Below are 23238 nucleotides of genomic sequence, written 5' to 3'. Positions count from 1 at the left end.
ACCACGCTCAGTATTCTTACCCAACATGCCATACGACGCCATTGATACTTTTGAGGAAGCAGTCAAGAATGTTCTTCTGAAATTGTGAACAATGGCTACAACTAAATCTAACTACAAGAAAGGCAATCTAACAAAAGAACAACAAGTGGAATTGGAAAAATTGAGAACCAACTCCAATCTAGTATGCAAGCCTTCTGATAAAGGAGGAAATGTTGTCCTAATGACAAGAGAATATTATTGCACTAAAGCCCTGCGTCAACTGAGAGATACCCCATGCTATCATAAAATTACTAAAGATGAGTATAACAAAAGCATAATTGAATACCATGAGCTATTGAATAAATGGGTCGCCCAAGGCATGCTTGATACCAATGAACATACATTTTTGATCTGCCAACAACCAGTCACCCCAACTTTCTATCATTTGCCTAAAATTCATAAAAATGCATCAGCACCTCCAGGCAGACCCATAATCTCATCCAAAGGCAGTCTTACAGAAGGAATGTCGCAGTATTTGGACTTTTTTTAATTGATTTCATCAAAACACTGTCATCATATATCCGCGACACTACAGACTTTATAAAGACAATTTCACATATCAGTTGGGAACCTGACATGTTAATGATTGTGTTAGATGTCACAGGTTTATACACATGCATATCCCATCAGGATGGAGTAGAAGCAGTGCAATACTTTCTGAAAAGTTGTTCTCTAAAATATGCATTACATAACACCATGCTCATTGAATTTCTGAACTTCTGCCTCACCAATAATATTTTTCTTTTTCAAAGGCAATACTACAGACAGATCAAAGGAACGGCGATGGGGATCTGCTTCGCCCCCAGCTACGCAAACTTGTTCCTAGGCTGGTGGGAGAAGCAGGTCGCCTGGGCCGATGAGAATCACCATTGGGTCTCCTCGATTATTGTCTGGCACCGATATAGCGATGACCTTTTCATTTTCTGGAAAGGCTCTAAGACAGATGCTGAAGCATACATAGCACATCTAAACATCAATTCAGTTAATCTGCATTTCAGTGGCCATATAAGTGACACAGAAGTTGATTTCTTAGACCTCAAAGTTTTCATCAGGGAAGGCAAAATATGTACCTCACTGCTCCGTAAGATAACTGCAGGGAACTCCATTTTAGAAGCTGACAGCCACCATCCTAAACCTCTAAAGAACAGTATTCCGTATGGAGAATTACTACGACTCAAGAGAAACTGCTCAAGAGATGAAGATTTTCTAGTGGCAGCACATGAGTCAATCGACAGGTTCAGAGTGAGGGGATATTCCGATCAAATTTTACAAGGTAATTTGGAAAAGGTTATCAAAATCCCCAGATCATGTCTTCAGACAGACAAAGTGAAATTAACTACAAAAGATCAGAGCACCCTTCATTTATCACAACATTCTTAAGGGACTCAGAGAAAATCCAACATATCCACTCACGCAACTGGCATATTTTGAAGTCTGATAGTGTGATTGGGAATGATATATCAGATCACCCAAGAACTACATATAAAAGCAGTTGTTCCTTAAAAGATCTTCTGGTCCAAAGTCACTTTGATTCAATCTTGTGTACACCGAGATTGGGAAACCTTACCGGGTTTTTCCCATGTAATCGGTGCAAAGCCTGTAAAAACAGTACAAAGGTCACAACATATCAAGTACCTGGCTTAGCTGAACGTAAAAAGATTACTACATTTTTAACATGTACCACACCATTCTGTGTGTACTGTTTAGAGTGCCCATGTCATCTATTATACATCGGGTGCCCCATACACCCCACAAAGCGCAGAATATTAGAACACGCCAGGGAAATAGAACACAATGACCCAAACTATCCGGTTGCAAGGCATTTTGCCAGGGAACATCAGATTAATAGTAACTTACTCAGGTTCTTTTGTTTGGATCACGTCCCGATCCAAGAACGAGGAGGTGACAGAGAAATTCGATTACGTAGACTGGAATTGAGGTTCATTATGGAGCTTCAAACCAGAACTCCTATAGGTCTAAACATTGAAGAAGAGTTAGATATCCATTTAGGCTGACCTCACAATTTAAACCTCAGTAAAGCATCTTTCTGCCCGGCTCCCTTACCCAATTCAATAATAACTTTCTCGTAGATTCTAGTGAAATATCTTATTTACTTTAGAACACTACTCATTTCTCAGAATCAAATTCTTTATCCATAGACATGATTAACAGGTGATTGTAATGAACTGGATCACCATTCTCTCACACTGATTAGTTTTGCACAGTGCAGTTTGAATATTACCCATTTTATAACTGTGGTAGATGAATTCAAGATAAGTCAAATTACATGAACAGGAGATAGAGTTAAGATATTTTGGATCTGTTCTAACTGATACGATCCATGTAATTTTTGGTTTGTTTCTAATAGTCATTGTGCAAACAATTGAAATCATGATTCAATGTGGATATATTTTGGGTATTGAGAGATAGCAAAAATAACCTTGATACTGTATATAGAATTGTGTTGGGATTTTATGGATTAGAACGTACACTGTAAATATTCTCACAGGTATCGCCCATCCAGGGCTTAATTAATTATGTTTTCTAATTAATTTTCTATTTTTATTTTCCTGCATGATTCTTTGACGTAAACATGAATTGAAGTGCAGTGATTAGTGATTGGTGCACGCAGTTATAAAACCACTCCATGATAGCCGCCAGAGTATTCGCATGTATTCATTAGTGCACCGACAATGTTTATTTTTTTACCGGAAATGTCATCATTGTTGACCCGGATATTGTTTGAGACTTGATTATTTTAAATGGTGTGCATATCAAAATTAGACTAGGACACTTGTAACTACGTTACTATAAGTTCTCTAGATAACCCTCATAAACGTTATGTTTCTTGTGCAGTTTATGTTGATTCTCCGCCCCACATAAACGTTTTGGCATTTATCATTGGGTGATCTAGTGTGCTAGTGTCAAGTTGGAATTTGTATAGCGCACTACTCACCCAGAGGGTCTCAAGGCGCTTGAGGGAGGGGGGGTACGTTATTTATCAAATATCCAAGTTTTGAGTTGTTTTCTGAAGGATAGGTGGTTCTGTGTAAGGCGGAGGTGGGTGGGGAGAGAATTCCACGTTTTGGCCGCTAAGTAGGAGAAAGATCTTCCTCCCATGGTGGATCTTTGGATGCGTGGAATCGCGGCAAGCCAGCCTCAAGCCTGAGGCAAACTCTGGAGTAGCGTAGTAGTGTCCAGAGATGTGTGTAGGTACCACCACAGGAGAAGGTTATTTATTTTAAAAAACAAATCACCATCCAAGCAACTATTTTAATTTTAGACGGATGTGAATCGTTATTAAAAGAAACAAAAATGGGTATACTCTTGGATCAAGTGACTGGATCCTCGCATATCACTTAAAAACAAACAGTCAACATGTTTCAGCTCCCTATTGCCCAGCCGGGTCTATGGAGCATTCGTCAGGACAAACAATTAAAAAAATTTATACTCACACTTTTTGTGTAGTATTCAGGGGTCTTAAATTTTACCCACCGTAGTTATATTGCAAGGTTCAATTTGACCTGTAATAGGAATCAGATATATAACATTTTAAAATGTACCTATACATGTACACACTTTTCTGTAATGGCACTCATTTGGTGGCTCACTATTCACAATTATTCTAATAGATAGGTTTTTCTATCTGTGACACTTGTTATTCACAATTCTAGCATTATGAATGGACTATTATGGCGAATCACTATGAAGAATCCCCAAGTGGGATCAAAAGGGGCGCAATGTTCACTAAAAGTATCGGACTGAAGTTAATGTCCATGGTTTCATTTGGTGGTTGAAAAAATATACCCCCCACAATGGTCGCGATATACTGAGACAACACCAAGAATCCAAAGATCGGTATTATATTACAATGTAAGCTTTCACAAGACGTTTCCTCAAATGCAAACATACAACTCTCATGTTCAAAAAATATGCATTATGTAGGTTTATCAAGATATAGTTCAAATTTGCGTTAGGGACCCTGCAGATTTAGATAGAGCAGCATTTAATTACTGATACCACATTTAATGGATTTACAGCGTTTACCTTGTTGGTAGGCAATGTACGCGTCCTCGAGGGAATTTGGACCAAAGAGTCCCAGGCTAAAGACAGGGGTTACAAAACGTTACCGTTAGTCAGGTTTTTGTTCTTTATAGCGCAATGTTGATTCTGACCGCATTCACACGTCTCACCCGCAGAAGTGGCGAATTCCGCGTCTGGTGCTGGCTATGCCCCCGGACGCGGAAACGTCATCAACAAACTGCCTTTCTAGCACCATGGTCATGGTGATAGAAAGAGGACAGCGTTAGAGGGGAAATGGGACACTGCGTTGACGTTTTCAAAAGGACAGATGGCAGTAGCGTATTTTACTAAACACATAACCACATCTAAGTTCAAATCGCCATACTAGTAACCTCGAAATCATGATCACCTTTTACATTCAATTATTGTGTTGTGATACGAAGTGATGGCAAATCATCAAAACATTAATACATAAATATGAACATAAATTGTAAATTAAAGCAGAATGCCAGGTAACTCAGGTGACAATATCTCATCATCATTGATGCAGATGTGGTTATAAAATCTCGATGATTCTAAGCAAACTTTTTAAATCTCTCTTTGGGTTATGCATAAAGATAATGAGTATTCTCATAATACGTAGTTCTGTATATTGAAAATTTCATTTACCTTATTTATCAAGGACAAGATGTTCAAGGTTCATTGTGCAAAATGGTGCAACGGAACATTATCATTAAGACCATATTGGTAAGTCTTAAGTCTGTCCACCCATCTTTGTTCCTTCTCAAATAGAACTTGTTCAGCATTACCTGTCTTGTCTCTTAACATTTCAATTACTGTCCATTTTAAATCTTCTGCTCTATGGCCAGTTTCAACAAAATGGGTACAGAGTTTGGTGTTGTTTTTCTTCAGCTGTATGTTGCTCTTATGTTCCCCAATTCTCAGCTTTACTTTTCTGCAGGTCATTCCTATGTATCGTTTACCACAGGGGCATGTTATTATATAAATAACATGCGTCGAGTTGCAGTTCGTATGCTCCCTTTGAGTCCAGAGCAATGTCTCTGTCAGTTGTAAAGTTTTTGTTGTAGTTGTTAAATTGCAAACAAGACACTTTCCACAAGGGTGGTGTCCTTTCACGATAGCCATCTCAGTATTCCTTATTTGTCCACTTGTAATTTGTTTCTTCGGACGTGTGTGGACAAGAAAATCTTTCAGGTTTCGTGTTCTCCGGTTCGCGAATCTGGGTTTCGGCCATTTCAGGTTTCCTGATGTCAGTATCCGCCAATTCCTGTTCACTATTTTTTGTACTGTGTAGGTTGCTGGGCAATATGTCGTGACACATGTTACCAGATCTCGAACAGGTTCCTTTGTAATAGTTTCGAGTAAGCATATTCTCGGTTGGTTTTTTGCTCTTTTCTGGCATTTTGAGATAGTAGCTTGTTTGTAATCACGACTTTGCAGCTTCATGCTCAATTCTTGTGCTTGTTTTCTGTAGTCATTGTCTTGGCTGCAGTTTCTTTTTAACCTTAAAAATTGACTATAGGGTAAATTATCCCTCAAAGATTTGGGATGAAAGCTCTTATAAGGTAACTAGCTGTTCTTTGCTGTAGGTTTCGTAAATGTTTTTGTTTCAATCTGTCCATTTTTTACAAAAATCGTTAAATCCAGAAAATCGATACTAGTACTGTCCGATGTAAATGTGAATTTGAGACATTCGTCTCTAGTATTCAACCAGTCGATAAATAGATTTAGATCTTTCTCATTCTTCCAAATCATCAGGATATCGTCTATATAACGCTTCCAGTATAAAATACTGGAAGCGAAAGGATGGTGTCGGCAAACACATTGGAAGATTCAAAATGGCTGACATACAGGCCTGCTACTGAAGGGGCGAAAGCACTTCCCATGGAAGTTCCATGACTCTGTAAAAACAGGCTTCCATCAAATTCAAAGTAGTTCTCGGTCAACGCCAACCAGCAACACTCTAGGACAAAGTGGCGTGGTGTTCTGTGATTCCACTCTTCCATGAATAATGTATCCTCGAGCATTTGTAATGTCTCTTTCTGTGGTAGACTAGTATATAATGATTCTACATCTAATCCGACCAATAAGATGGTCATTTGGTCAAAAGGCATCTCTAACACTTGATTCAGAAGATCTCGGGTGTCCTTTAGATAGGTCGGCGTTTTTTGGACCAAAGGTTTCAAAAACTGGTCAGCGAACTGTGATAAAGGCTCAAATATTGAGCCTATGCCTGATACTATCGGGCGTCCTGGTGGTGGGGACCTATTTTTATGTGTCTTCGGTAAGGAGTAGAAGAAAGGGATCTTGGGTTCTTTTGTGATTAGATAATCTGCCTCTTTCTTAGATATCCATGCATTTGTTTCTGCCTCATAAACCATCATGGCAATGGAGTTCTGCAGTCTCGGTGTTGGATCTGAAACAATTCGTTTATAGAACTTGTCATCCGCAAGAAGGGCTAGGCATTGTTGTTGGTACCCTTCTTTTCCTAGAATCACTATGCCTCCACCCTTATCCGCGGGCTTGATCACTATGTTGTCATTATTCCGCAGTTCATCCAGTGCTTTGCGTTCATTCTTTGTTAGATTTTGGAAAGTTTGGTTGCTTCTGATATTCATTTCGTCTATGCCTTTCATGATGGCTTGTTCGAAGGTTTGGATTTCTACAGGGACCAAAGTGTTGGGAGGATTGAATGTAGACTTCCTCCTCAAGTTAGTATCTCCTTCCTCAGTCCTTTGTACAGTTCCTGTGAAATACGCTTTCAATTTCAAGGTTCGACAAAATTCAGATAACTCACATTTAACTCTGAAAGTATCTAGAGTTGGGGTGGGCACAAATTTATTTATTTATTTATTTATACAATTTCTAAAGCACACTACCACCTAACAGGCATCTTGGCGCTAGTAACTCCGAGACCATATCAACACAGGAGGGGATCAATGCGCAGGCCTAGTTCTTAGGGAATAGCCAGGTTTTAAGGTTCTTTCTGAACACAAGCAGCTCCTTGTTTTGCCGCAGTTCAAGAGGTAAAGTGTTCCACAGCCTGGCTGCAGCCACCCCAAATGTTCTGCCCCCTGCCCTAACTTTGTTGAAGCGTGGTACTTTTATTAACATTCCTCTCGAAGAGCGGAGCTCTCTGCCCGGAACGTACCACTCAAACATTTGCTGAAAAGAAGTTGGGCCTTTTCCATGCAAGGCTTTAAATACTAGACACAGAGATTTAAATTTAATTCTCTGTGTCACGGGCAGCCAGTGCAACTCCGTGAGTGCTCCAGAGGCCGAGGTCCGCCTTGACCAGCCTAATACCAATTTAGCCGCTGCAGATTGTACCCGCTGTAGCCTGTCTAGCAGGAATTTAGGGGACCCAAGGAGTAGAGCGTTACAATAGTCTACCCGACTAAGTATGGTACTACGTGCAATCAGGGCACGGGCTTGATGTGGTAAGAGGGGAAAGATCTTCCTCAAAGAGAGCATAATCCCCAGACAACAGCTCACCACTTTCCCCACATGCACCTCCAAGGAGAGGTTACAATCAAATGTGACCCCTAGGTTGCGAACTATTTTTACCGGCTGGCCGGGGTTGGGGAACTCTGGGGGCCACAGATTCGTGGGCGGCCCTTCCCTGTTCTTATGCGTTTCGAAGTGCATCAGTTCAGTTTTAGCAATGTTAAATTGTAAGGAATTCTCCTTCAGCCATTGTGTCATATCTCCTAAACATCTATGAAACCCTTCTGCTGAGATGGACTGCTCTCCCTCCAGGGAGAGAATGAGTTGCGTATCATCAGCGTAATTGATGACTTTGATGTTATAGCGCTTGATGATCTTCAGCAGGGGTCTCAAATAGACATTAAAAAGAATGGGGCTGATGGCCGAGCCCTGAGGGACCCCATGTGGGACGGGAGTGAAGGCAGATTGGTAAGGAGGAAGGGATACTGCTTGTTGTCTCCCTGAGAGAAAGGAGTGAAACCATCTAAGGGCCAGTCCCGTAACTCCCACCTCACTCAACCGCCTCAACAAGATGTTATGGTTGACCGTGTCGAAGGCGGCAGACAGGTCCAGCAGAATCAACACTGCTGCCTGGCCCCTGTCTGCCGGCCTCCGAAGCTCATCCATAACGGTCACCAGTGCTGTCTCGTTCCGTGGGCTGGTCTAAAACCGAAGGCTGTTGATTGGGGTTTGTTAATAAACCCCAATCAACAGCCTTTTTTAGCAAGAGACCAACAACAAAGGGGGCGACGCAAAACTTTGACCTGGCAAGATCAACAGAGAAACATGTTAACACGCAGCATGACCAACGAAAAACCAGGGACAAGCAAGAACAGTCATTGATTATAAACCTAACAGATTTAGTTATTTCGGAAGACCAATCAAAAGTCTTAAACAAAGGGCTCGGATTTGTGCCCACCCCAACTCTAGATACTTTCAGACTTAAATGTGAGTTATCTGAATTTTGTCGAACCTTGAAATTGAAAGCATATTTCACAGGAACTGTACAAAGGACTGAGGAAGGAGATACTAACTTGAGGAGGAAGTCTACATTCAATCCTCCCAACACTTTGGTCCCTGTAGAAATCCAAACCTTCGAACAAGCCATCATGAAAGGCATAGACGAAATGAATATCAGAAGCAACCAAACTTTCCAAAATCTAACAAAGAATGAACGCAAAGCACTGGATGAACTGCGGAATAATGACAACATAGTGATCAAGCCCGCGGATAAAGGTGGAGGTATAGTGATTCTAGGAAAAGAAGGGTACCAACAACAATACCTAGCCCTTCTTGCGGATGACAAGTTCTATAAACGAATTGTTTCAGATCCAACACCGAGACTGCAGAACTCCATTGCCATGATGGTTTATGAGGCAGAAACAAATGCATGGATATCTAAGAAAGAGGCAGATTATCTAATCACAAAAGAACCCAAGATCCCTTTCTTCTACTCCTTACCGAAGACACATAAAAATAGGTCCCCACCACCAGGTTACCCGATAGTATCAGGCATAGGCTCAATATTAGAGCCTTTATCACAGTTCACTGACCAGTTTTTGAAACCTTTGGTCCAAAAAACGCCGACCTATCTAAAGGACACCCGAGATCTTCTGAATCAAGTGTTAGAGATGCCTTTTGACCAAACGACCATGTTATTGGTCGGATTAGATGTAGAATCATTATATACTAGTCTACCACAGAAAGAGACATTACAAATGCTCGAGGGTACATTATTCATGGAAGAGTGGAATCACAGAACACCACGCCACTTTGTCCTAGAGTGTTGCTGGTTGGCGTTGACCGAGAACTACTTTGAATTTGATGGAAGCCTGTTTTTACAGAGTCATGAAACTTCCATGGGAAGTGCTTTCGCCCCTTCAGTAGCAGGCCTGTATGTCAGCCATTTTGAATCTTCCAATGTGTTTGCCGATACCAATCCTTTCGCTTCCAGTATTTTATACTGGAAGCGTTATATAGACGATATCCTGATGATTTGGAAGAATGAGAAAGATCTAAATCTATTTATCGACTGGTTGAATACTAGAGACGAATGTCTCAAATTCACATTTACATCGGACAGTACTAGTATCGATTTTCTGGATTTAACGATTTTTGTAAAAAATGGACAGATTGAAACAAAAACATTTACGAAACCTACAGCAAAGAACAGCTTGTTATCTTATAAGAGCTTTCATCCCAAATCTTTGAGGGATAATTTACCCTATAGTCAATTTTTAAGGTTAAAACGAAACTGCAGCCAAGACAATGACTACAGAAAACAAGCACAAGAATTGAGCATGAAGCTGCAAAGTCGTGATTACAAACAAGCTAATATCTCAAAATGCCAGAAAAGAGCTAAAAACCAACCGAGAATATGCTTACTCGAAACTATTACAAAGGAACCTGTTCGAGATCTGGTAACATGTGTCACAACATATTGCCCAGCAACCTACACAGTACAAAAAATAGTGAACAGGAATTGGCGGATACTGACATCAGGAAACCTGAAATGGCCGAAACCCAGATTGGCGAACCGGAGAACACGAAACCTGAAAGATTTTCTTGTCCACACACGTCCGAAGAAACAAATTACAAGTGGGCAAATAAGGAATACTGAGATGGCTATCGTGACAGGACACCACCCTTGTGGAACGTGTCTTGATTGCCATTTACCAACTACAACAAAAACTTTACAACTGACAGAGACATTGCTCTGGACTCAAAGGGAGCATACAAACTGCAACTCGACGCATGTTATTTATATGATAACATGCCCCTGTGGTAAACGATACATAGGAATGACCTGCAGAAAAGTAAAGCTGAGAATTGGGGAACATAAGAGCAACATAAAGCTGAAGAAAAACAACACCAAACTCTGTACCCATTTTGTTGAAACTGGCCATAGAGCAGAAGATTTAAAATGGACAGTAATTGAAATGTTAAGAGACAAGACAGGTAATGCTGAACAAGTTCTATTTGAGAAGGAACAAAGATGGGTGGACAGACTTAAGACTTACCAATATGGTCTTAATGATTATGTTCTGTGGCACCATTTTGCACAATGAACCTTGAACATCTTGTCCTTGATAAATAAGGTAAATTAAATTTTGAATATAAAGAACTACGTATTATGAGAATACTCATTATCTTTATGCATAACCCAAAGAGAGATTAAAAAAGTTTGCTTAGAATCACCGAGATTTTATAACCACATCTGCATCAATGATGATGAGATATTGTCACCTGAGTTCCCTGGCATTCTGCTTTAATTTACAATTCATGTTCATATTTATCTATATATACTATTATAAAGAGAGAACTGTGTCATTTGAGCCAGGTAAACTCGAAAAGTACACCACCAATCCAAACACCCAAGACATCTTTGAAAACCTCAGGGCAAGCAGAAGGACATAGGCTATATAAAAATAAAAAATATACGTTGTTTAAAAAATTAGGAATAAAAATAAAGTAGTCCCTTGCAAGTAGCGCCGGCCGCGACGTCTGCGTGATGACATCGGGAAAGAACCTGGGCGTTTTAATATTGTTTCAGCAAAGGGGACTACTTTTTCTTCGTTTTATATCTGCCCCGTTTTTATAAGGTAATGGCTGATGCCTGCAAGGAAACTATCGCTCTTACTAGCGAGAGTCTGTTTATTCGTATTTTATAGCTCACTGCCCTTGGAGCTGGCAACACTGACCATCGGTGAAAAAACGGCCCGCGGAACTACAAAATGACATCACAGCGGCCATTTTTGTAGTTCCGCCGGCTCGCGATGTCAGTCCCTTCCTTGTGCATAGATCTTTCTTTTTTTTTTATTTCAGTAGATTTTTATTGAAAATTATATTTACATGGTGCAGAGGATATACAGGATATACATGGGAGATAACTGAGACAAGGGAGAGGGGCCCCGGGGGGGGGGGGGTGGTTTAGGTAGTGATTTGCAGCCGTTTGTTCACTTTATTCTCACTTCTTCTTCAGTTTCTCTTGGCATTACCCCTTCCCCTTTGCTGAATTGTCCAATTGTCTTTCCGTTCCCCCGGTGGCGTAGAGAGAGAGGTATAGAGAAAGAGAGCAGAGAGAGTAGAGAGTAGAGAGGCCCGGCTAGTTAAACAGAGTAGGCGATCTTAGTAGTCTATTCAGTGGTGTCTCATCTTGCTTGAGGCTTGTTTCCCTGTTGTCTGTCTGGCGATCAGGGTGGTTTGTGTGAGGACAGGTAGTTGTCCAGCGAGAGCCACATTTCACTTTTCTTCCCTGCGTTCGGTAGGTTGTTGGATGTTATGTTGTCAGCCCCCCGCAGGAAAATGACCCAGTTAAACCAGGCTTTGAAGGTGGCTTTTGCTGTGTCTTTCCAGTTGGTTAAAACCGTCTTGACCGCGGCTGTGAGCAGGAGGTCAATCAGGTCTCTGTCCGTTTTGGATCTTATGGAGGGGTCGGTGTACCCCAGTGCTAGATGGTGGAAGTCAAGTGCTAGGGTGGCCCCTGTGACATCGTTTACCAGTGTGTTAACCGAGTCCCAAAATTTCATGACCTTGATGCAGTGAAAGAGGAGGTGTGCCAGGTCCCCTTTCTGATTGTTACAGTTCCAGCAGGAGTAGTTTTCTCTAATACCCTTGGCCGCTAGTCTGGTTGGGGTCCAGTAGGCCTTGTGTACCAGCCAGAATTTTGTCTGATCTAGTGTTGTTGTCACCTTTCTTCTTGATGTGGATGACCAGAGGTCGGCGTTCTCCTTGTCAGTTAGTTCCCTCCCTGCCACTGTTCCCCAATGGGCTGTGATTCTGTTGTTAAGTTTAGAGGTCTTGGGGCACAGGGCTTTGTACATGTGTGCTACTTGGTGTCCTGTTATGTTTAGGCTCGTGGCATATTGCAGTATTGAGGGTGTGTGCTCAGTTATGTTTGCTTTGGTGATTGCTACTCTTATCTTTAGGAAGTTATAAAGTTCTGCGCGTTCAAACTTGTGTTGTTCCTTGAGTGTGTCGAAGGTGGCTTGAGTTCCTTTATGCTGTAGCTGGCTTACTGTGGTTATGCCGTGTCTGTACCAAGTGGGCATGTCTAGTGTGTTGTTCCTGTATTTTATTTTATGGTTGTGCCAGAGGGATTCTAGCTGCGTCTGCCTGATGCTGGTGTCTAGTAGCTTATCTATTCTTAGTAGGGCTCGCCTTGTGTTCCTTAGTATTGGGTTTTGTTTTATTGCGGGGTGTTTCGTTGCCGTGAGTAAGGCCACGGGTTCCATCCCGCCTAAAATTCTCCTTTCCAGAGAGAGCCAGGCAGGGGTGTAGTTATTCTTTGGCGTTAGCCAGTCCAGGCCCTGTTTTGCTATGCATGCTGTTTGGAATAGCTGAAAATGTGTCAGGTTGAGGCCTCCTAGTGTCTTGGGCAGTCTGAGCTTTTGAAGGCTGAATCTGGGTTTCTTCCCTCTCCAGAGGAATGTGTTGATTAGCTTGTCTAGTTTTTTGAGGAAGTCAGTTGTATTGGTTAGCGGTAGCATGCTGAGCAAGTAGTTAACCATTGGGGTGACCATCATTTTGATGGTTTCTATCCTCCCCCACCATGTAGTGAACAATAGCAGCTGTCAGAGACAGGGCAAACAAATCACATACGACGAACAAAGGGATACTTGACACTTTCAAGGACTTCTATGCGCAGCTGTACAGGGAGGATGAAACACTAAGTGCAGATGGGGGCAAGGACCTGCTAGATCGCATCACGACACCAGAGCTGACGGAAACCCAAAGAGAGAGGCTGGACACTGAAATAACAAGCGAGGAGATAGAAAAAGCAGCCAAAAGCTTAAAGGATAACAAGGCCCCAGGCCCTGACGGTTTCACAGCCAAGTTCTACAAACACTTTATCGCCACACTCAGGCCAACAATGACATCGGTATTCACAAGCTGTGTACTCAAGGGGCGGATGACTCAATCGATGGCAGAGGCCAACATCATCGTAATCCCTAAAGAAGGCAAAGACACACAACACCCCAAAAACTACAGGCCAATCTCACTCATAAATGTGGATTGTAAGATATACGCCAAGATACTAGCAACCAGACTCAACTCATACCTACCATCCCTCATACATTGCGCTCAAGTGGGGTATCTGAAGAACAGGATGTCGCACGATAACACAAGACTACTCTGCCACATAATCAACCACGCAGCCAAAAGCAACAATGCGGCGGTCATGATCGCCCTGGATGCAGAAAAGGCATTCGACAGGGTATCATGGCCGTACCTAGACCAATGCATGAAAAAATTTTGCTTAGGCCACAACTTTAGGAAGATGGTAATGGCCCTATATAACTAACCCAAAGCGCGCGTAGTAGTGAACGGAGGCACGTCAGAACTCTTAAATCTTAAACGAGGAACGAGGCAGGGATGCCCGCTCTCACCAGCCCTCTTCCTACTGGCCATAGAGCCCCTTCTGAGCATGATACGAGCGAACCCAGACATAAAAGGGATACCCATAGAGGGAGAGACCTTCAAGTTAGCAGCATATGCTGACGATGTCCTCATTGTAACAGAAGACCCAGAAAGATCCATCGCGGCCCTAATGTACACTATAGATCAGTACGCCCAGGTATCAGGATATAAGTTGAACAGGGAAAAATCGGAGTGCAAACCACTAAATATCCACACCAACAAGACGATGCTGGGGTCCTCTGGACTGACCTGGCAACAGAAAGCCATCAAATACTTGGGTCTGCTTTTCGAGAGAGACCTGCACACCACATTAGACCAGAACGAACAAGCCATCCTAAACAAAATTAAGGAGAAACTTGTGCATAGATCTTTCATAGCCCTTTCAGTCCAATGGGTGCTGCGCGCCTGATTGGAGGTGAGGGTGGGGATGCAGCTAATACTACTGAGGGGGCAGCGGGGGCTGCCCAGCCCCTTAGCCTCCTCTTCCTCTAGCATGAGAGGCTAGAAATCGTCCCTCAATTTGGTGATTTCCAGGATACAGGGAGGGGGAGGGGGGAGGCAGAAGAGGAGCGAACAGGGTGGCGAGAAATATGGGGTAAAGGTTAAGGGGCTGCAGGGTGCAGGGAAGATGAAAGAAAGGGAGAAAGTGATTTGGGAAAGGAGGAGGGGAAGAGTAGAAGAAGGAAGAAAAGATTAAAATGAAGTTAAGAGACGCAAAAAGGAAGGAGGGGCAAAAGGTGTTCGAAATAAGTGAAAGCAAAAAGCAGGAGAGATAAAGAGGAACGGAAGAGTGCAAGGGGTAAAACGGCAGAGAGGTACAAAGGCTTGTGAGTGTTGAAAGAAGAATCGGATGAAGGGGGTGAGGGTGAAGGAGAAGAGATAAGGAGGAAAGGAGAACTTTGTAAGAGAAATAGTCGAGAGTTGGCGGTAAAGTGAACAGCGAAGAGAAAAAACAAAGATGAGGAGTGAAAGCACAATAGCAGCTGTGATGAGGGGTGTAAAAAAATGCACAAGAGGTGGGGTAAAGATTTCGAAAATGGTATCTACTAGAATATTTCAGTGCTTGCCTCCTCTAGAACGTTTTTTTTTTTTAAAGAGTCCGTCGGGCTAATCCCTGCTACAGCCCACATAGTATGTAGTACTTGCAAACAGAAGAACCGCATCACGGCGGACATGCTTATATTTAAAGAATGATTTATCGGAACAGCAAGGATATGCTTTGTTTTAGCAACACAGCACCCTCGTCATACCTGCTGAGCTTCACGAAAAGACCTGAGAAATGGCCCGAGGCATTTCCTACATAGCCCGAGCCTGGTGCTTAATTAAAGCGTCTGTTTCAAGACTCACAAGCAATATGCTGCTTAGGCCGCTTGTGGAGAGCAGGGCACTAGCACCCTCCCATACGGAAGAAGCACTCTACCATGAAAACTAACCCCAGAACTCCCAGCGCGTTTAGGTGACCTCAAGATGCCATAATGCACTGCAAGAAACAACCCGTGGGTGGAAAATAAAATGTCATCTTTTAAACAAACAAGCATTTGCAATGCAATAGGTCTCGCATTAGGAAAGTTTGAGCTATTGGTCTTGTAAATGACAATTTCTTTATTTATGTGTTGGTTTTGAAAATAGCGAAATTAATAGCTTTGTCATTTCCAATGCCAATACTTTTATCTTTTGCAAATGTGACACCTATAGCATTTGTAATGCAACATGTTTTGTATTTACGTGACTTAAATGTATTGATATTACAAATAACAATGGCTTTTAATTTTTTTAAATAATTAATCTATACTACTATTATAAAGAGAGAACTTGCACCTTTTGGCCAGGTAAACTCGGGAACCACAGCGCCAATCTACAGCGCCGGCCGCGACGTAGCGCTGATCGCAACCGACACATAACGTAATGACGATATGCGGGGAGGAGCGGTGACTTGCGGCGAGGAGTGGACTTGCGGCGAGGAGTGGACTTGCGGCGAAGAGTGGACTTGCGGCGAGGAGTGGCGGTAAGGCAAATGCAGGCGGAAGGCGGGAGGCGGGAGGCGGGCGGGAGGCTCATGGCGCAAGGCGCGAGGCGGTATGGCCAATGTCGGGGCGGGCGGCGGGCGGCGGGCGGCGGGCGGGAGGCTCAAGACTGAAGGCTCAAGGCGGGAGGCGGGAGGCGGCATGGCCAATGTCGGGGAGGGAGGCGGGAGGGATGCGGTCTGGGCAAAGTTCGGGGGGTGGAGAGTGGGGGGTGCACAGAGGCTTCAAATGCTGTCCCCAGCCCCCTTCTGCCCGGGGCGGGCTGCTAGTGTATTAATGTGTTGATGATTTGCCATCACTTCGTATCACAACACAATAATTGAATGTAAAAGGTGATCATGATTTCGAGGTTACTAGTATGGCGATTTGAACTTAGATGTGGTTATGTGTTTAGTAAAATACGCTACCGCCATCTGTCCTTTTGAAAACGTCAACGCAGTGTCCCATTTCCCCTCTAATGCTGTCCTCTTTCTATCACCATGACCATGGTGCTAGAAAGGCAGTTTGTTGATGACGTTTCCGCGTCCGGGGGCAGAGCCAGCACCAGACGCGGAATTCGCCACATGCTGCTGGTGAGACGCGTGAATGCGGTCAGAATCAACATTGCACTATAAAGAACAAAAACCTGACTAACGGTAACGTTTTGTAACCCCTGTCTTTAGCCTGGGACTCTTCGGTCCAAATTCCCTCGAGGACGCGTACATTGCCTACCAACAAGGTAAACGCTGTAAATCCATTAAATGTGGTATCAGTAATTAAATGCTGCTCTATCTAAATCTGCAGGGTCCCTAACGCAAATTTGAACTATATCTCGATAAACCTACATAATGCATATTTTTTGAACATGAGAGTTGTATGTTTGCATTTGAGGAAACGTCTTGTGAAAGCTTACATTGTAATATAATACCGATCTTTGGATTCTTGGTGTTGTCTCAGTATATCGCGACCATTGTGGGGGGTATATTTTTTCAACCACCAAATGAAACCATGGACATTAACTTCAGTCCGATACTTTTAGTGAACATTGCGCCCCTTTTGATCTTACTTGGGGATTCTTTATAGTGATTCGCCATAATAGTCCATTTATAATGCTAGAATTGTGAATAACAAGTGTCACAGATAGAAAAACTTATCTATTAGAATAATTGTGAATAGTGATCCACCAAATGAGTGCCATTACAGAAAAGTGTGTACATGTATAGGTACATTTTAAAATGTTATATATCTGATTCCTATTACAGGTCAAATTGAACCTTGCAATATAACTACGGTGGGTAAAATTTAAGACCCCTGAATACTACACAAAAAGTGTGAGTATAAAATTTTTAATTGTTTGTCCTGACGAATGCTCCATAGACCCGGCTGGGCAATAGGGACCTGAAACATGTTGACTGTTTGTTTTTAAGTGATATGCGAGGATCCAGTCACTTGATCCAAGAGTATACCCATTTTTGTTTCTTTTAATAACGATTCACATCCGTCTAAAATTAAAATAGTTGCTTGGATGGTGATTTGTTTTTTAAAATAAATAACCTTCTCTTGTGGTGGTACCTACACACATCTCTGGACACTACTACGCTACTCCAGAGTTTGCCTCAGGCTTGAGGCTGGCATGTAGCACATTAGATCACCCACTGATAAATGCCAAAACGTTTATGTGGGGCGGAGAATCAACATAAACCGCACAACAAGAAACATAACGTTTATGAGGGTTATCTAGAGAACTTATAGTAACGTAGTTACAAGTGTCCTAGTCCCCATTCCTTTACGCAGGTGGCAATGCGGCCTGTATTTGAAAGGGTGGGGAAAATCCCCCTGTAGTTGGGTGCAGAGAGAGACTGAGGCCTCAAAGGGGTACCCTCGGGTGGTAAACGGACTGCAGATCACCTCAAGTTTCAGCTGCACCCTAAACAGCACACTAACGATATAACGCACTGCCCTGATCTGTACCTGACGCAACCATTTATAAAGTGCATCGCAGCGTAGGCCGGGGCAGTGCACCCTACACATACTATAGGTCCTGATTGAAAGTGGACTGGGCCCAAAATATGTTTAAGGTGGGTCTCCCATGCATGGCCTGGCTATCCTGACCAAGCCCTGGGTGGGCAATTTTGATTTACTATATATTTTTATTTTGCTTTGGCAATTTAAGTCTCTGACTATCCACAGATTGTAGACCGCATGATGAATAGGCCTGGTGTACTTGGGTGATACTTAGGATAAGGCGTTGACACTTATTTTAATTACTGGTTCAAGTACCCCTGTCTTCCTTAGTTCTGAGGAGGCCTTTAGTTTTTGGCCGAAACGTTTCGGCTGCTGTGAAAGGAGTCCAGTGAGGGGGAATGCTTTTAGACTACATTAGGAGGAATCGAAGGGTGTCGGCCCATGACTCCCTGAGGACATTACGCCTACCTTCAGGTTGACTGAGCGCTGGAAGAGCCTGGATAACAACCTCAGTTTTCCAAAAATAGCAAGTAAGTAACAAGGAACTGACTGACTTCATATGTTTCTGCCCTTGGTGGATAGGTGTCTACTATGCAACACACAAGAACTTTCTTCAGTGTGAATTTTAATATTTCCTTAATCCCCTTCGTCAGATATCTACAATCACTACTTTTTTTTTGGATGAATATAGAATTGCTCTCTGTCTCTCTCTCTCGCTCCCCTATTCCGTTCCAAAGCCTCCAAGATCATCTGCGGCGTACCCCAGGGATCCTCCCTCAGCCCGACGCTGTTCAACATGCACATGGCCCCGCTCGCACACGTAGCCTGACAGCACGACCTCAACATACTCTCCTACGCCGACGACACTCTGCTGATCCTCTCCCTCACCAAGGACCCCATCACCACCAAAGCCAAACTCCACGAAGGAATGAAGGCTGTCGCCGACTGGATGAAGACCAGCCGTCTGTAGCTGAACTCGGACAAGACGGAGGTCATCATCCTCGGCTCCAACCCTTCAGCCTGGAACGGCTACTGGTGGCCGACGGCACTGGGGGCAGCCCCGACACCCACTGACCATGCATGCAACCTGGGAATCATCCTCGACTCAATGCTCTCAATGACCAAGCAAGTCAACGCCGTCTCCTCCTCCTGCTTCAACACCCTCTGCATGCTCTGCAAGATCTACAGATGGATCCCGACAGATACAAGAAAGACAGTCACCCAGGCCCAGGTCAGAGGCAGACTTGACTACGGAAACGCCCTCTACGTGGAAACCCCGACCCGGCCAAGCTCATCCAACGACTACAATGCATCCAAAACGCCTCGGCACGACTGATCCTCGACGTACCACACCACGGCCACATCACCCTCCACCTGAGAAACCTGCATTGGCTCCCCGTCAATAAGAGGATATCCTTCAAGCTCCTCACCCATGCACACAAGGCACTCCACAAGACCGGCCCAGCCTACCTCAACAGACAGCTCTCCTTCTACACCCCCAACCGCCAGCTACGCTCCGCCAACCTCTCACTCGCCACCGTCCCACGCATCCGAAGAACAACTACCGGTGGGAGATCCTTCTCCCACCTCGCCGCCAAGACATGGAACACCCTCCCACTGAGCCTACGACAGACCCAAGACCTGCTGACCTTCAGGAGGATACTCAAGACCTGGCTGTTCGATCAGTAGCACTACCCCGCTACCCCCAGCGCCTTGAGACCCTCGCTGGTATGTAGTGCGCTTTACAAATGATTGATTGATTTATATATATATATATGAGCAATGTTTGTTGTTAAAAAATTGAATACTCAGTGATAATTAATTGTTTATTGCGGTTTAAATAATCGCAATCCACTCTGTTTTTCCAGTATTTGCAGCCCAGGTTCTGTGGGGTCATTTGGGCAAACCCTTTGTCTTTTTTTTTTACTGTTTGTCTCTTTCAGAGTCTAGGGTGGATGCTAGAGCCGGCCATGTTGTGAAGATCACCTGCCCCCCGGAAAGCGAGGACCCGGTGCGAGAGTGGAGATGGAAGCCCCGCTACCCCGGCTGCGTCACTACCGGGTCCACGGAGGTGGTAATTTACAGCCCATCTGTCCACCCATGGTGGGAGGACGGCGCAGACCCCTTCCGTGGCCGCCTCGAGGTCCCGGAGAACAAACGAGAATTAACGCTGCAGAATCTGAGAGTGAGTGATTCTGGAACTTTCTACTGCGTCGGCGAAGACAACAAGTCCAGCAGCGTCCACCTGTCCGTCAGTCACGGTGAGGGCTTCACTGGGAAGGAACGCCAAAAGAGACTGTGTCCCAGCGGGAGAGAGAGCGAGAGACATCTGTGTGTGGTTGAGGGGAGATAGCGGAAAGGTCAAGAGAGAAAGAGGCATCTGCGCTCTCAGAGGAGTGAATGAGGGAAGGAGAGAAAGAGAGATATCAGTGTATGCGAGAGGAGAGATCTAGAGGAAGAGACATGTACAGGAGAGGATAGACGGGGGAGAGATCGAGAGAGAAAGAGAGACGTGTAAGTGGGAGAGGATACATGAGGGGAAGAGAGCGAGAGACATCTGTGCAAGGGAGAGGATCGACGGGGAGAGATCAAGACAGACATCTGTGTCTGGGAGAGGAGAGATGGAGGGGAACAGAGTGAAAAAAATGTGTGTGTGGCAGAGGAGCTACTACCAGACGGGAGTGGTGGGGCAGGGGTGGGTGGGAAAGAAACACACACCTAGGCCGGCTGGCCGCCATCTCTCCTCAGTTCTATTCCTTCTTCCTGTCTCTGACGGCAGCAGGAAGCACCCAGGTTTCCAGGCTCCTCTAAGCCAATCACAACACTTCAATGCAGCCTGGGCGCAGTGGTTCACTGCTCGAACAAGGAATGGGAGCCTTTCCATGTTCCTCAACAGGCTGTGTGAAGCAAGCCTGGTAGGGAAGATGCAGGACTGTTTGGCTGGCTCAAGAGGGCCGGACAAGCGGTAATGTGCACTTTAGGAGTAAAAACCACTCCCCTCCCTGCTCCCCACCCCGAGAGCCACAAACTTCAATATTGAAAAATAAAATTATAATAACGACACGTTATTATCATTTTACCTTTACTTTTGGGCAGTGGGGCGACGCTACGCCGCCTTAGCGGAGGAGCCGCCACTGGAGAGGAGAGACGGGGAGAGAGAAAGAGAGACATCTCAGTGTGGTAGAGGAGAGATGTCTCGTAAGGACGATCTCCACAGGATGGTATTTAACCCTTTCCGTGCGTCGAACGGCCCCAGCCGTCCGACGTGACTGTGGGCCTGTGCAGAGGACCGCCGGGGGCCGTTCTAACCATGGCCCGTCATAAATCACCCGCACCGCGGCGGAATTCGCGCTGCGGTCAACGAGTTAAAGTATTTATTGTACAATGCTGGCACGGTGAGAGCAGCAGGTGCTTGTGCCTCCAACAGCTTCCCCAGTAACCGTCTTCGCCTCCCAGGTCATACAACCCCCACATTCACAGATTCTACCTGCGTGCACCCACGTGCTCCTGTGTCTAAAGGAGAAGGTATGTCATCACACACCCCCCTCTTTTATATATATAACCAAGAATAAAATACGTATGGTTCCACAATAAAAATATTGATACACAAAGAAGGAAATAACAAATGAGTTGCATACAGGTCTAAAATTCTAATAAGGAAGTTGCATGCAGTTCTATTCTAAAATGTGTAAAGTAACACATCCCTCCTTTTTATACAACGCACAAAATAAAACAAACAAAAGCAATAAAAAAAACGGTGGTAACGCATGTGAATAACAACATCTATTCACAAACATAATCTTCCAACCTTGTGGGTCTCTTCACAACTCTCCTGAACCTACCCACTCTACAATCTGTCCCAGCTCTGAAAACTTCAAACCTGCTGTAACATCCATGCTTCCTCTCCCTTCATCCGTGATGTTATCCCTTATCATATCCTTCTCCTCCACTTCCATCCACCAATCACATCCTTTCTGAACTTTTCTTTCTTCATTATCCACACTTTTGTCACACACCGACAAAGCTCTGAAATGACGAACCTTAACATTACTCAACAAAGCAGCAGTGCAAAACAATTGAGTTACCTTATGTGGCCTTGGAAAACTGTTCTGTCCCCTTCTTAAAACTCCAGTTCTCTTAACCCTTACAATATCTCCAACATGCAACTTTATTGGTTTGCAACTGTGTTTGTTATCGTAATACTCCTTATATACTTGTTTGGCTTTATCAATGCGTCCTTTCACCACTTCTGGATCCCAATTTACTCTCCTAGCGCACAGCATCCACCCAATGTTGTCCTTCGTGTAAGCAGTCCTCCCTCCCATGTTAATGCCATGTTTTTAAAGCAGCTACTTAATCCTCCACCGACTCTTCCTTCTCTTGCTTCCTTTGAAACAATTTGTATCGATCGACTGATACACATACAGTGGGACTTAAGTACCTGTCTAGGTCCTCAAGCGCATGTTCAAACACATTTCCTTGGTCATCTTGTCTGATTTTTTTTTGTATGCGGTGGCAAATTTTCAACCCACCTGCCCCCAATAAATGTAGCAAAAACAAAATCATTTAAACCGGTGTTAATTCTTCATCAGCAGAAAAGGGACATGTAATTTGCAAAATGCTCTTTCCACTCATTCCATACTAACCTATACTTACTTAGGGAGGTAGAGGTCGACGCTGCTCAGTGGATGCTGGCTGTCAGTGGCAGGGACAGTCATCTCCGTGAGCGAACTCTGGGGATAGCCTCAGTACGGGGGTGTTAAGGGGAGAAGCGCGGTGCGACCTGGCGCGTGTTTTTTAAATATTTGATGCTTGACTGAACTGTTCTTTTTAAAAATCATTGTAATTTGTTTGTAACTGCTCTTTTGCTCGCACTACAATTCTTTTGCTAAAACCCTACCTGCTCTCTGATCCCGCCCCGTTCCGCCGCGTCCATTGTGGGCGTTTGAGCGGAGGGTGAGGAACCCACCACTTCCTGCATCTCCAGCGCTCGGGTTAGCGCTCTAGTTCTTGCAAACCTACCCCTTTTTTAGGAAGATGGGTCAGCGACCGCGCAGCGGACACGCCGAAGGCGCGCACAAGGCAAGCCCGTCTGCGCCCATCTGCGCCCGTCTGCGCCCGTCCGCGACCTGACGTGGCCAGGGGCCAGGACCCCTGTGTCTGCCTCCACAGAACGGGCAAGAGTGTTGCGATACTCTAGTGAAGAACTAGCTCTTTTTCGTCCCATACCTAAAGCAGAGTGTACACATGGTATGCTGCCTGATTGTATGCCCCAAAGGTG

At 44.2% G+C, this 23238-nt stretch overlaps 1 protein-coding gene across 1 annotated transcript in view; it reads left to right on the top strand.

Annotated features, from left to right (window-relative positions):
* Positions 1-23238, top strand: part of LOC144756330 (T-cell surface glycoprotein CD4-like) — a 95294-nt gene that overhangs the window by 17996 nt on the left and 54060 nt on the right. Inside the window, exon 2 of the mRNA XM_078646044.1 lies at positions 19901-20218. Coding sequence (XP_078502170.1) covers positions 19901-20218 — 318 coding nt within the window. The remainder of the gene's footprint in view (positions 1-19900; positions 20219-23238) is intronic.

Source organism: Lissotriton helveticus, chromosome 5_1 (assembly GCF_964261635.1).
Source record: "Lissotriton helveticus chromosome 5_1, aLisHel1.1, whole genome shotgun sequence".
NCBI classification, from domain to species: Eukaryota; Metazoa; Chordata; class Amphibia; order Caudata; family Salamandridae; genus Lissotriton; species Lissotriton helveticus.
The sequence above is the reverse complement of the archived record's forward strand: the minus strand, read 5'-3'. Positions and strand labels throughout refer to the sequence as shown.